At 34.5% G+C, this 12,951-nt stretch overlaps 1 protein-coding gene across 1 annotated transcript; it reads right to left on the bottom strand.

Annotated features, from left to right (window-relative positions):
• Positions 1 to 2,067: 2,067 nt before the first annotated feature.
• LOC110288917 (olfactory receptor 8K5-like) lies at positions 2,068 to 2,994 on the bottom strand. Its single transcript, XM_021155155.1, has one exon. It carries the CDS (start codon positions 2,992 to 2,994, stop codon positions 2,068 to 2,070), a length of 927 nt encoding a protein of 308 aa, XP_021010814.1.
• Between the last annotated feature and the right edge of the window lie 9,957 nt (positions 2,995 to 12,951).

Raw genomic sequence — 12,951 nt, 5'->3', positions numbered from 1 at the left:
CCCGGTGCTGGTCTGACCGGAAGAGGTCGCCTCTTCTTAAAATTGGGAACAAAACACCCATGGAAGGAGTTACAGAGACAAATTTTGGAGCTGAGATGAAAGGATGGACCATCTAGAGACTGCTGCACCCAGGGATCCATTCCATAATTAGCCTCCAAAAGCAGACACCATTGCATATGTCAGCAAGATTTTGCTCAAATCACAAGCTGTCTCTTGTGAGGCTATGCCAGTGCCTAGCAAATACAGAAGTGGATGCTCACAGTCATCTATTGAATGGTAACACAGGGCCCCCAATGTAGGAGCTAGAGAAAGCACCCAAGGAGCTGAAGTGGTCTGCAGCCCTATAGGTGGAACAACAATATGAACTAACTAGTATCCCCAGAGCTTGTGTCTCTAGCTGCATATGTAGCAGAAGGTGGCCTAGTTGGCCATCATTGGGAAGAGAGGCCTCTTGGTCTTGCAAACTTTATATGCCCAGTACAGGGGAATGCCAGGGCATCTCTGTAAACAAGCTTCCTGCGTGAAAAATAGACTAAAATCTTCACCAGACATTTTGAAAAACTAGACAAAGCACTGATAATGATATGAAACAGTACTTTTAGACCACACAAAATAAATATAGTTTTATTAGAACCATATTGAAAAGTCATCTGAACCTGTTATAATTACTGTAGTAAAAATATGAAACATTAAAAAAATCTAACAGAGTTTCTAAAGAGTTGAATAGGGGTTATTAAATAAAACTAAATCGAAAAGAAGAACAAGAGGTTTGGAGGACACGATAATTGGACTTCTCTGAGAAAGTTCCTGAAAATGGAGTGGTCTACTTGAACATATTTCATTACATCCATGTAAATTTTTTAAATAATAAATTAAAAGTAAATCAATTATTAATGTAAAGAAACAAAGTTATATTTTCAAACATTTTGAGAAGCCCAATTCCTTGAATGTATTGGGACATGAGAATACTTATAAAGCCACATGTTCTCCTATTTCCAACATTCAGAAGATAAATATCAAAATTAAACAATAATGCTGAAATTAGGTGACCTTGAAACGTCAGTCATTAATTGTTGAATACTCTTAAATACATAGAGGCAAAATAAGAAAATCAGTATATTGGACTAAAACTTAAAAGAGAAAAAAGTTAAATATTAAACCTTAATATACATAAACATAAATAAAATACCAAAAATAATAATTCTTCAATATCATCTCCTTTTTTGTTTTCTTGTTTATGTGCAGTGGCCTTGAGAAATATGATAATGCATTCACAATTCAGAGTCAATATATCACTGTGGTTAAATGAAAGAGGACAGGCAGAAATGCTGTCACATATAAATAAGTATGTGCAAAGCTTCAGAGATGGTTTGGTGTGAAGAGGCTTGCTCTTTCAGCACCTATATTGACTAGATTATAACTGGCTTTAATTCCAGAAACTATGACATTCAAAATCTCTGGTTTCCACTGGGTTTCTACACTAATGTATCCCTACACAAACACACAAAAACAATCACAAAAATGTAATTTAAGAGTAATAAATATACAGGTTATAAAAAGTAACAACTGTATACAAAATTAATGGGTATTTCTATTAAAATAACTAAGTCCAAAACATATGAATAGTAAATATTGTCACAATGAGTCTTAAACATTTATTATTTTATATCTGTATATAATGATTTCTAAAAGAGAAAGACTGTTTTTTATCATATTGCTTTATGTATTAGTACTACAAAAATAATGAAGATAGGTGCTTCCCACAAATAATTAGTGGTAACAACATAGGTTATTAATATAGAATTTACCATTTATTCATTTTTAGTAAAGTGTCAGCTTGGATATCACTGAATTAAACATTTATTCTGAAGCAGGAAATAAGAGTAAGGATGCAAGATTAAATTAATATTTCTATTATAAAGGGGGAATTGAGTAAAATTGTGAAACAATATCTCAATTTAAACTATAATACAAATTTGTGGAGTTAAATGCAACGATTTTGGAAATATCATCATATGGCAGTTACAATTGTCACATATTATTACTTAATACTGAGTAATTCAGTCTTCATAGATTCTTAAATACTCTATGAAAGGCATTTTTTACCTCTTTGTTCCTTAAACTATAAATCAAGGGGTTAAGCATGGGGATCACTAAAGTATAAAACACAGATGCTGCTTTNTCATATTCAAATGAGTGAGCAGATTTAGGCTGAACATACATGAAGAGTAGAGAACCGTAGAATACAACCACCACTGTCAGATGGGAACCACAAGTGGAGAAAGCTTTTTTCCTACCTTCTGCAGAATGCATTCGAAATATGGTTAACAAAATTAGCATGTAAGACAAAAGAACAACAAGAAGAGAAGAGATTAAATTGAAGGCTGAAAACAATATAGTCAATAATTCTGTCTCTTTTACATGTGAACAGATCAAAGGTAGTAAGGGGACAACATCACAATAGAAATGGCTTATGACATTAGTACCACAGAAGCTTAATGTGAAATACCTAATAGGGAACAGCAGAGCCTGGAAGGTACTGTAGAGATATGGAATGCCAACTAGTACTTGACAGCGTCTCTGAGACATTATTGCACTATACAGCAGAGGGTTGCAGATAGCCACATAGCGGTCATAGGCCATGGAGGACAAGATTGAAAATTCACTGACAATGAACATAATGAAGCATGCCATCTGTGTGGCACAAGCATAATAGGTGATGGTGTTTTGATCCACAACAAAATTCACCAGCATCTTGGGGCAGATGGCAGTGGAATTTCCAAGATCAATGAAAGCAAGGTGTCTGATGAAAAAATACATAGGGGTTTGTAGGCGAGAGTCCAGTTTGGTCAAAATGATCATGCCGAGGTTTCCCACTACAGTGATTGCATAGATAGCAAGGAAGACTGCAAACAGTGGGAGTTTCAGCCCAGCAGTCTGTGTGACGCCCATGAGGATGAATTCAGTTGGCATTGTTATATTTGGTTCCCCCATTGGATGTTCCAAAATTAACTCTTCTTGAAGAAACAATAAGGATTTATTAGATTTCTTCCATTGCCATATAAACTTTGTACTAGTCACAGTTAGATCAGTTCAATATTTTATTCAAAACTATACAACACAAGTAATTTTACATATTTTAAGAAAATAAAACTTGCTTTTGTGAACAGGGAATATATATGAAACATATAAAATAATAGGAAATGATTGAACTTAAGACTCAGCAGAGTTGATGTAAGTGCCCAGAAAATAAAGTCATATAAGAATACAAATTCATTTTTGTAAGAGTCACACTGACTATTATATTAAATAAATTAGATGTAATATATTTGAATATTTTATGACTTCTAACTCGAAAAACCTACTGCCCCATGGATCTTTAATTTTCAATAGAACAACCTTGTTTGGTCCACTTGAAGAATTCATCTCTAACTTGCCTTGTGGTGTTAATGGTCAGATATAATAGAATAGATTATCATTCTTCTTGAAAATTCAGGTGCAGTCTTTATTTTCTCCAGGCCATAGTTTATCAAATGTAATCTCACAATCATGTAATCTATTAAACATTGTGTACTTATGATGTAGCTAGGATCAATAAGTGTGGTCAGTCTTGTTACAATAACTTCCTTAGGCAAGCATTAGCTCAGCCAACTAAAGTGAAAATGATTATTATACAATTCTGTCTTATCTTACTCTCCATTTCATTTTTAATAGAGAAAACCCAAAATTAGCATAAAACTAATGTGATCATAATCTATTCCTGAAAATACTCCTGATTTAAATCAATATCCAAAGAGGTCAAATGTTTAATTCAATATTCTTTATTTCTTTCCTCACTGTTGAAATAAATTTTATAAAGCAGTTAATTATTTAAATTTTATTATTTAATTTGTTAATGATGTATAATTTAAAAAATTAAAAATATTTCAATTATAACAATTTTTTGTAATAAATGTAAATAATTAGAAAGACTTAGTAATAGTTAATTTGATTTAACCCTAATAAATTTGAGTTTCTCTCTTATTGTACTCTGTTTAACCTCAGAAGGAATGTGTGACTTCATAAGCATGATATTAATAAGAATATAAACTATCAAAGTATTCTATGATGTTTTGTGAGGTATTGGAAAGTAATAACTGGATAAACTAGGATTTTACTATAAGATACAATTCTTTAGTTTGAAGCAGGGGCTATGTGTCTAGCTTATTGAAGTTAGAAGCAATCTAAAAATCTACATTTGGTATTCCATTTAGTATTTAACTTTTCTGATTTTTAAGATGGGATGTGAGAAAAAGGTGGTGTTCATAGCTGCTGGGGTACTCTATACATTCTTTTGTGTTTTACAGTTATATTTAATTTGTTTATTTGTGTGTGGAGGCTACATAAATACCATGGAGTGGGTAATTAGGTCACACGCAATTTGTACATTTCTGTGTTTCTTTCTACCATACACATTAAGAAGTAAACTCAGGCTGTGACCCTGAGTATCCAATGTCCTTACCTGCTGACTTCTTGGCAGCCCTATTTCCTCTTCTATATTAGGGTTTTCTGCTATTTCTCTTTTTATTTCAGATATTGTTTCAGATCCTGTTTTACACACAAACAAAAATAATAGTCTGTCATCTTTGAAAACTATCTTGGGAAGAATTGCTTTAGTATTTTATGGTATAGGATAAGAAGTTCCAGATGAAGAAGTGGACTTTGAAGTATTACCTATCTCCAAAATTTAATGCTTTTAATACTACAGCTTCTGTAGTTTGTTGGCTGTCATGTTAGTATCCCTCTTAGTTATTTTCCTTGAACATAAATACATTTTCTAATTCTCACCATTTGTCTTTTGTGGAAAATAGTGTTTCAAGTTTTCACACTTGATCTATAATGTTTAATAAGAGGTGATCTCATTGTAGAAATCTATTTAAATTCTATACCTCTTAACACATTTCTGAGCTTGTGATTATGTAATGACTATTCAATATAAAATAATCCATTGTGAAAAACATTCTAAGAAAATTAATCAGGCAATAAAAAAATCTTAAAAATACATTAATAACATTATATAAAAGTCACTGAGCTTTTAAAAAGAGTGCATAAGGAACGTTTAAAATATTTATTCTTCAAACATTGCATGGCAAGCATTTATTGTAAGAAATAAATTAGAGATTGCATAGCATATATGTTAAAATTTAGAGATGTTTATCTTGAAATCTAACATGACTGAGAATCCCATATTTTATCTGCAAATCTAATTCATGTTAATTTTTTAAAGGTAAGATTTTGGTACACATTTACCTATTCCTAAATTCTTCTGTCATTCAAAATTTTAAATATCACCATGATTTCCCACCAATAAATTAGATGTAATATATTTGGCTATTTTATGACTTCTAACTCTAAAAAACCTACTGCTCCATGGATCTTTAATTTTCAATAGAACAACCTTTTTTGGTCCACTTGAAGAATTCATCTCTTACTTGTCTTGTGGTGTCTATGGTCAGGTGTAATATAAAATCCCCCATATCTAGTAATAAATGTCCAAGAAAGTATGTATCCACTTACCTTTAATAAACTGATTTTCCATTCTAATATTATTAATATGATTTCCTTGTGAATGGAGAGTTTATAGCTTTCTTCCCTCTTGGTAAAGCTCCCCAAGGAAATTTAATCTATTTAAGTTACATCATTACAATTAAATCTTCTGAGAAACTTAAAAATAATATCTTGATATTTGGTGCTAATTACCTAGGACATCTGACAAGTTCCCTTGTGAGAAAAAGTATGGAACAATTCAAAAAGAGAATCAAAATATTATAAAAGATTGGTGAAATCTGGAAGACATCTCCAATGTAAAGGTATTCTAACATTCTCTTCTAAGAAAAGTATGATTAAAGAACAATTATATCCCTCAGAAAATGTTACAGAAAAGAGAGAAATTTTAATGTAGACGAGTAGACTCAGTCTATGTATATATTTTCTTATACTATAGATGCAATTCAGTAGAACTTATCAGAAATAAAATCTACTCTTAGGTAAAATAAGTCAAATCTCATAACATTGCATGCATATTTTCTTTATGACTTCAAAAAGGTATAAAAAATGAGAAAAAAATCAATAGATTGAAACATGTAACCTAAAAATAGTTTTTTTTTTTTAATTTTGATCTATTTACCAATCTTTAAATTTAGACAAAGGGCACATTAAGCATAAAAAAACAAAACATAAATAATAACAACAACAACAACAACACCTCTATTATCTGCAGCCATACTTTAAATTATTTTACTAAATGTCCACTGGAATTTTTCCTTGTGGAACTGGCCATAGTACTACTACATGACTGGACTCCAAACAGTAAGGACATAGGAAAAAAAATCATGAGTTGTAAGACATTCTAATCTAAACAGTGAGTTTCCAGTCATCCTGAGGTTTATACGACTCTAATAAAAAGAGATAACAGAAAAACACACAAAGAAAAATTTTCATGCCTTTACCCCATAACAATCATTTCCCAATGCCAAACAATGGGATGTTATCGATATTTTTTTTTTTGTTCCTGCAACTGAGTTTTACATACCTTGAGACACTCAATGCATACTGCTAATTTTCCATCAACCTTCAGCTTGCTTGTGAAAATCACACATGTCTGGATTACTTTGTTGTCTCAAGCTCTCGTCTATATAATTTTTTTCTACTGATGAAGATTGTAAAGAGTAAAAAATAAAATAATAACTGCCCTGAGAACATGGGCCCCTGCCCCCGGCCAGATGGCCTAATTCCCCGGAACTTTTGAGAAAAAACAACTACAAAATGTTTCAATGTCCCAGGTGCCTTAAAGTAAATATCTGCCCCTAGACTTCCCCTATTTCCTCTCTGATCCCACCCCCCTAGGTTCTGGTTTTTGCCTTTATAAGCCTGCTGGAAAATAGGGTTGGGGTCAGACTCCTCTACCCCTGCGTGGTATATAGGTCTCGACCCCAGCATGCTGGTTTGTGTGCCATTAAAACCTTGTGTGTTTGCAGCAAGCTTAACTGTTGTGGCTTTCTGGGCTCGTGATCCCTGAGACTTAAGTGAGGGTCTCCCTTCGGGGGTCCTACAATTGTAGTCCTCAGTTCTCGTGGAAATCCAACATAAATGTTCCTGCAGATTTGTTTATTCTGATTCAAATTTTATTAGCTCTAAATATTAGGGTGTAATCCCTGAATCTTGGGATTTTCAGTGGAAAATTTCCCATACTTCTAGCATTCTCTATTACTGAGTTGAGGTGTGGCCATCTCATTTCCGTATTATTATCAATGCTTAATATACATTTGATTTTTAACACAAAAAATAGAAACACAAATTATATTTCTTTACTTTCTAAATGTTTATGTATAAATTTAATGACAAAAATTTTTATCATTTAAGAAGTAATCATGTTCATAAAGTGACTAAACTTTTGCTATTTTTGGTGACATTTGTTTTATTTTTTTATTTTATTATAATTTTTTTCCTCACATAAAATATTCTGTTTATGTTTTCCCCTCCCTATACTCCTACTTGTTCTGCCCCACTTCCTTTTCCATCTATGCACACCTACTTTTTCTCTCATATGAAAAGATCAGTCTTCTAAATGATAAGAAACAAAAACTATCACAGTGAGTTTGACAAGACAGAAGTAAAAGAGTCATATATATATGTGAGTGTGTGTGTGTGTGTTTGTGTGTGTGTGTATTATATATATGAGATATGTACCACATCATATGAGCCGGTGCAGACCCATGCAGGCCATGTGAATGATGCCTCAGTCTATTGTGTAATTTACTATAATAATTTTATTTCTTTAGACCAACATTTTTCCATATTATGAAACCAACATTTTTGAGTGGACAAAAATCTACCTTCCATTCTAGATTTATTCACATGGAAAATTAATTCTAAAGCAAGAAATGAATAAGACATCACAAGCAAAAAAGTCAGTGAAATTCTACTTTAACATTCATCTACTTATGACTCTCCTGAGAGTAGAAAGAGAAAAGAGAACTAGTCCCAATATCTATAGTAATTTAAAATTTTCATGTGTTCTGAGTATTTTGACATTGAAAAATGATTGTTTTAAGCAGTTCAAATATGTTTTCTGAATTTAATTATATTTATTTAATGTCTTTTTTTATCATTAGTGTTATTCACTTGGATCTTGTCATGTGGTTATTTTGACTAAGGGTTTGTCAAATTTGTTTATCTTTCCAAACAACCAACCTCATCTTTAATTGATTTTGTTTAAAATTTTATTTTTGAGATTTTAATTATATCATTTTCTCTCCTTTCTTTTTTGTGAGACAGAGTCATTTCTCTCATTTTATTCTTCCAAATGCTTACATATATCCTGTTCAGTATGTATATTGCTACTTGTATACATGTTTTAGAGGCTGATAATATATTATTTACGTTTTCTTTTTTCTTTTTTAAATTCCCATTTTCTTCTTTTCTTTTATTATTTTATTTTTTATTCACTTTGCATTCCATTTACAGATCCCCTCTCTCCTCTCTTCCCAGTCCCACAGTTACAAATCCCCCACTGTCCCACCCCTTCTTCTCATAGTATGGGAGCACCTCCCTGTGTGCCATCCCACCCTGAGGCATCTAGTCCAAGCAGGTGTAGGCCCAACTTCTTCTACTGAGACCCCACAGGCATGCTGAGTACTACGGGAATGGGGGATCCAATGGCAGGAAACAGAACTTTGACATTCCCCATTTGACTTATAGGGGAACCACATGAACACCAAGGTTTATATTTGCTGCAAATGTGTAGGAGTTCTTGGTCCAGATCCTGCATGCTTCCTGGTTGGTAGTAAAGGCTCTGAAGTTCCTGTGGTCCCAGGTTAGGTGACTCTGTGGGTCTTTTTGTGGTGTTCTTCATCCCTTCAACTTGCTCATTTCTATCCTCCCCACTTTCAGAAGTCTCCCCAGGCTCTGACTGATGTGTGGCTGTGGGTCTCTGCAGCTACCTCCATCTGCTGCTGGGTGAAGTCTCCCTGAATACAGGTATGCAAACAGAGTAACATTAATAGTGTCAGGAGTTGATTCTCTCACTTGGAATGGGTCACAATTTGGACAGTAATTGGTTGGATGTTGCCTCAGTCTCTGCTCTACCTTTATCCCTGCATATCTTGTAGTCAAGATGATTTTGGCTTGAAGGTTTTGTGGGTGGATTGATAACCTCCTTTGTCCTCTGGAAGTCATTCCTGCCTACAGATTGTGGAAACTACAGTTTCTATATCTTACCCAGGCCTCTCTCATTCCCCCTTCACACACCTGATCACCATAATTATTCTCTTCATCACTTGCTCTCCTACCCAGTTCCTTCTTTCCACTAACCTACAATGAATTGCACATACCTTCTTTGGGACCTCCTTTTTTTTCTTTTTTTTCTTTTTTGTCTCGGATTGTAGCATGGTTATTCTACTCTTTATGGTTAATATCCATGTATAAGTTCCATTCATTAGCCTGCAAAATTTTTAATAGCTGAATAGAATTCTATTGTATAGATATTCCACATTTTCTTTACCTATTCTTCAGTTGAGGTGCATCTAGCTTGTTTCCAGTTTCTGACTATTACAAATTAAGATGGCTATGAACATACTTTAGCAAATGTCACTGTGGTGTAAGGGGATATCTTTTGGGTATATGCCTAGGATGGGTATAGCTGGTCTTGAGGTAGAGCTATTCCCAGTTTCCTGAGAAACAGTAAAATTGATTTTCAAAGTGGTTGTACAAGTTTACACTCCCACCAGGAATGGAGAAGCATATAATCTCCCTTGAGTGTTTTTATCTTTGCCATTCTGATCAGTGTAAAGGAAATCTCAGGGTTATTTTGATTTGCATTTCCCTGATAACTAAGGACATGGAACATTTCTTTAAGTGTCTCTTGGCCATTTGATATTCCTCTGTTGAGAATTAACTGTTTAATAATGTACCCACTTTTTTAATTGGGTTATTTGGATTGTTGGTACTTAATTTCTTGAGTTTTTAAAAATAAAATTTGGTTATAAGCCCTATTTCAAAAGTAGGGTTGATTAATTGGTACACTACCATTCTGTCTTTTGACTATGTCCTTTGCCTCTTAGAAGCTTTTCAGTTTCATGAGATCCCATTTATAAATGTTGATCTTAGAGCCTGAGCCATCGGTGCTCTCTTTATTTTCCTTCCTTCCTTCCTTCCTTCCTTCCTTCCTTCCTTCCTTCCTTCCTTCCTTCCTTCCTTCCTTCCTCCCTCTCTCTTTCTGTCTCTCTCTCTTTCTTTCTTTTTACATTTTTATTAGATATTTTCCTAATTTACATTTCAAATGTTATGCCCTTTCCTGGTTTCCCCTCTGAAAACCACCTATCCCTCCCCACCCCATACTCACCAACCCACCCACTTCTGCTTCCTGGCCCTGGCATTCCACTACATTCTGGAATACAGCCCTCACAGGACCAAGGCCTCTCCTCCCATTAATTACCGACAAGGCCATCCTCTGTTACATATGCATTTGGAGTCATGGGTCCCATCATGTGTACTCTTTGGTTTATGATTTAGTTCAAGGGAGCTCTGGGGGTACTGGTTGGTTCATATTGTTCTTCCTATGTGTCTGCAAACCACTTCAGTTCCTTGAGTCCTTTCTCTAGTTCCTCTACTGGGAACCCTGTGCCCAGTCCAATGATTGGCTGAGAGCATCCACCTCTGTATTTGTCAGGCACTGGTAGAGCCCCTCAGGAGACAGCTATATCAGGCTCCTGTCAGCAATCACTTGTTGGCATCCACAGTAGTGTCCCTGTTTGGTGACTGTTTATGGGATGGATCCCCAGGTTGGGCAGTCTCTGGATGGCCTTTCCTTTAGTCTCTGCTCCACACTTTGTCTCTGTAATTCCTCCCACAGAAAGTTTATTCCACCTTCTAAGAGGGACTGACATATCCACAATTTGGGTTTCCTTTTTCTTGAGCTTCATGTAGTCTGTGAATTGTATCTTGGGTATTCAGAGATTCTGGGTTAATATCTACTTATCAATGAGTGCATGCCATGTACATTCTTTTGTGATTGGGTTACCTCTCTCAGGATGATATTATTTAGTTCCATCCATTTGCCTAAGAATTTCATGAATTCACTAATTTTAATGGCTGAGTAATACTCCAGTTTATAAATGTAGATACATTTTTCTGTTTCAATTCCTCTGTTGAGGGACATGTGGGTTCTTTCCAGCTTCTGGCTATTATAAATATGGCTGTTATGAACATAGTGGAGCATGTATCCTTATTACATGTTGGAGCATCTTCTGGATATATGTCTAGGAATGGTATTGCTGAGTTCTCAATAGTACTATGTCCAATTTTCTGAGGAACCACCAACCTGATTTCCAGAGTGGTTGTACCCACTTGCAACCCACCAGAAATAGAGGAGTGCTTCTCTTTCTCCACATGCTTGCCAGCATCTGCTGTCACCTGAATTTTTGATCTTAGCCCTTGTGACTGGTATGAGGGTGGAATCTCAGGGTTGTTTTGATTTGCATTTACCTAATAATATAGGTACCTTTAAATCCATTTGGTCCAAAACTTCTGTTAGTTTCAATGTGTCTCTCTTTAGTTTTTGTTTCCCTGATCTGTCCATTGATGATGGTAGGGTGTTGAAGTCCCCAACAATTATTGTGTGACGTGAAATGTGTTCTAAGAATTTAGTTTTAATAAAGTTTCTTTTATGAATGTGGGTGCCCTTGCATTTGATGCATACACGTTCAGAATTGAGAGTTCTTGGTAGATTTTTGCTTTGATGAGTATGAAGTGTCCATCCTTATCTTTTTTTGATGACTTTTGGTTGAAAGTTGATTTTATCCAATATTAGAATGGCGACTCCTGCTTGATTCTTAGGGCCATTTGCTTGAAAAATTGTTTCCCAGCCCTTTACTCTGAAGTAGTGTTTGTCTTTGATACTGAGGAGTGTTTCTTGTATGGAGCAAAAGGCTGGGCCCTGTTTAAGTCTGTTAGTCTATGTCTTTTTATTGGGTAATTGAGTCCATTGATGTTAAGAGATATTACAAAATAGTGATTGTTGTTCTCTGTTATCATTGATGTTATTTTTATTTTTGTGTTGTTATCTTCTTTTGGGTATGCTGAAAGAGGATTACTTTCTTGCTTTTTCTAGGTTGTAGTTTCCCTCCTTGTTTTGGTGTTTTCCATCTATTATACTTTGTAGGTCTGGATTTGTGGAAAGATATTGTGTAAATTTGGTTTTGTCATGGAATATCTTGGTTTCTCCATCTATAGTAATTGAGAGTTTTGCTGGGTATGGTAGTCTGGGTTGGTATTTGTGTTCTATTAGGGTCTGTATGAGATCTGTCCAAATTCTTCTAGCTTTCATAGTCTCTGGTGTAATTCTGATAGGTCTGCCTTTATATGTTACTTGACCTTTTTTCCCTTACTGCTTTTAATATTCTTTCTTTGTTTAGTGTATTTGGCATTTTGATTTTTATCTGAGGGGAGAAGTTTCTTTTCTGGTCCAATGTATTTAGAGTCCTGTAGGCTTCTTTCATGGGCATCTCTTTCTTTAGGTTAGGGAAGTTTTCTTCTATAATTTTGTTAAAGATATTTACTGGCCCTTTAAGTTGGGAATCTTCACATTCTTCTATACCTATTATCTATTGATTTGGTTTTCTCCTTGTGTCCTGCATTTCCTGGATGTTTTAGGTTAGGAGCTTTTTGCCTTTTGCATTTTCTTTGACTGTTGGCTCAGTGTTTTCTATGGTATAGTCTGCACCTGGGATTCTTTCTTCTATCTCTTGTATTCTGTTGGTGATACTTGCATCTGTGACTCCTGGTCTCTTTCCTAGGTTTTCTAACTCCAGGGTTATCTCCCTTTGTGATTTCTTTATTGTTTTTATTTCCAGTTTTAGATTCTGGATGTTTTTTTTTTTTTTTTTTTTTTTTCAGTTCCTTCATCTGTTTGGT

This window comes from Mus caroli, unplaced genomic scaffold (genome assembly GCF_900094665.2).
Source record: "Mus caroli unplaced genomic scaffold, CAROLI_EIJ_v1.1 scaffold_11472_U1_1, whole genome shotgun sequence".
Taxonomy (NCBI): Eukaryota; Metazoa; Chordata; class Mammalia; order Rodentia; family Muridae; genus Mus; species Mus caroli.
Note: the sequence above shows the minus strand (reverse complement) of the source record. Positions and strands in the feature narration are given on the sequence as shown.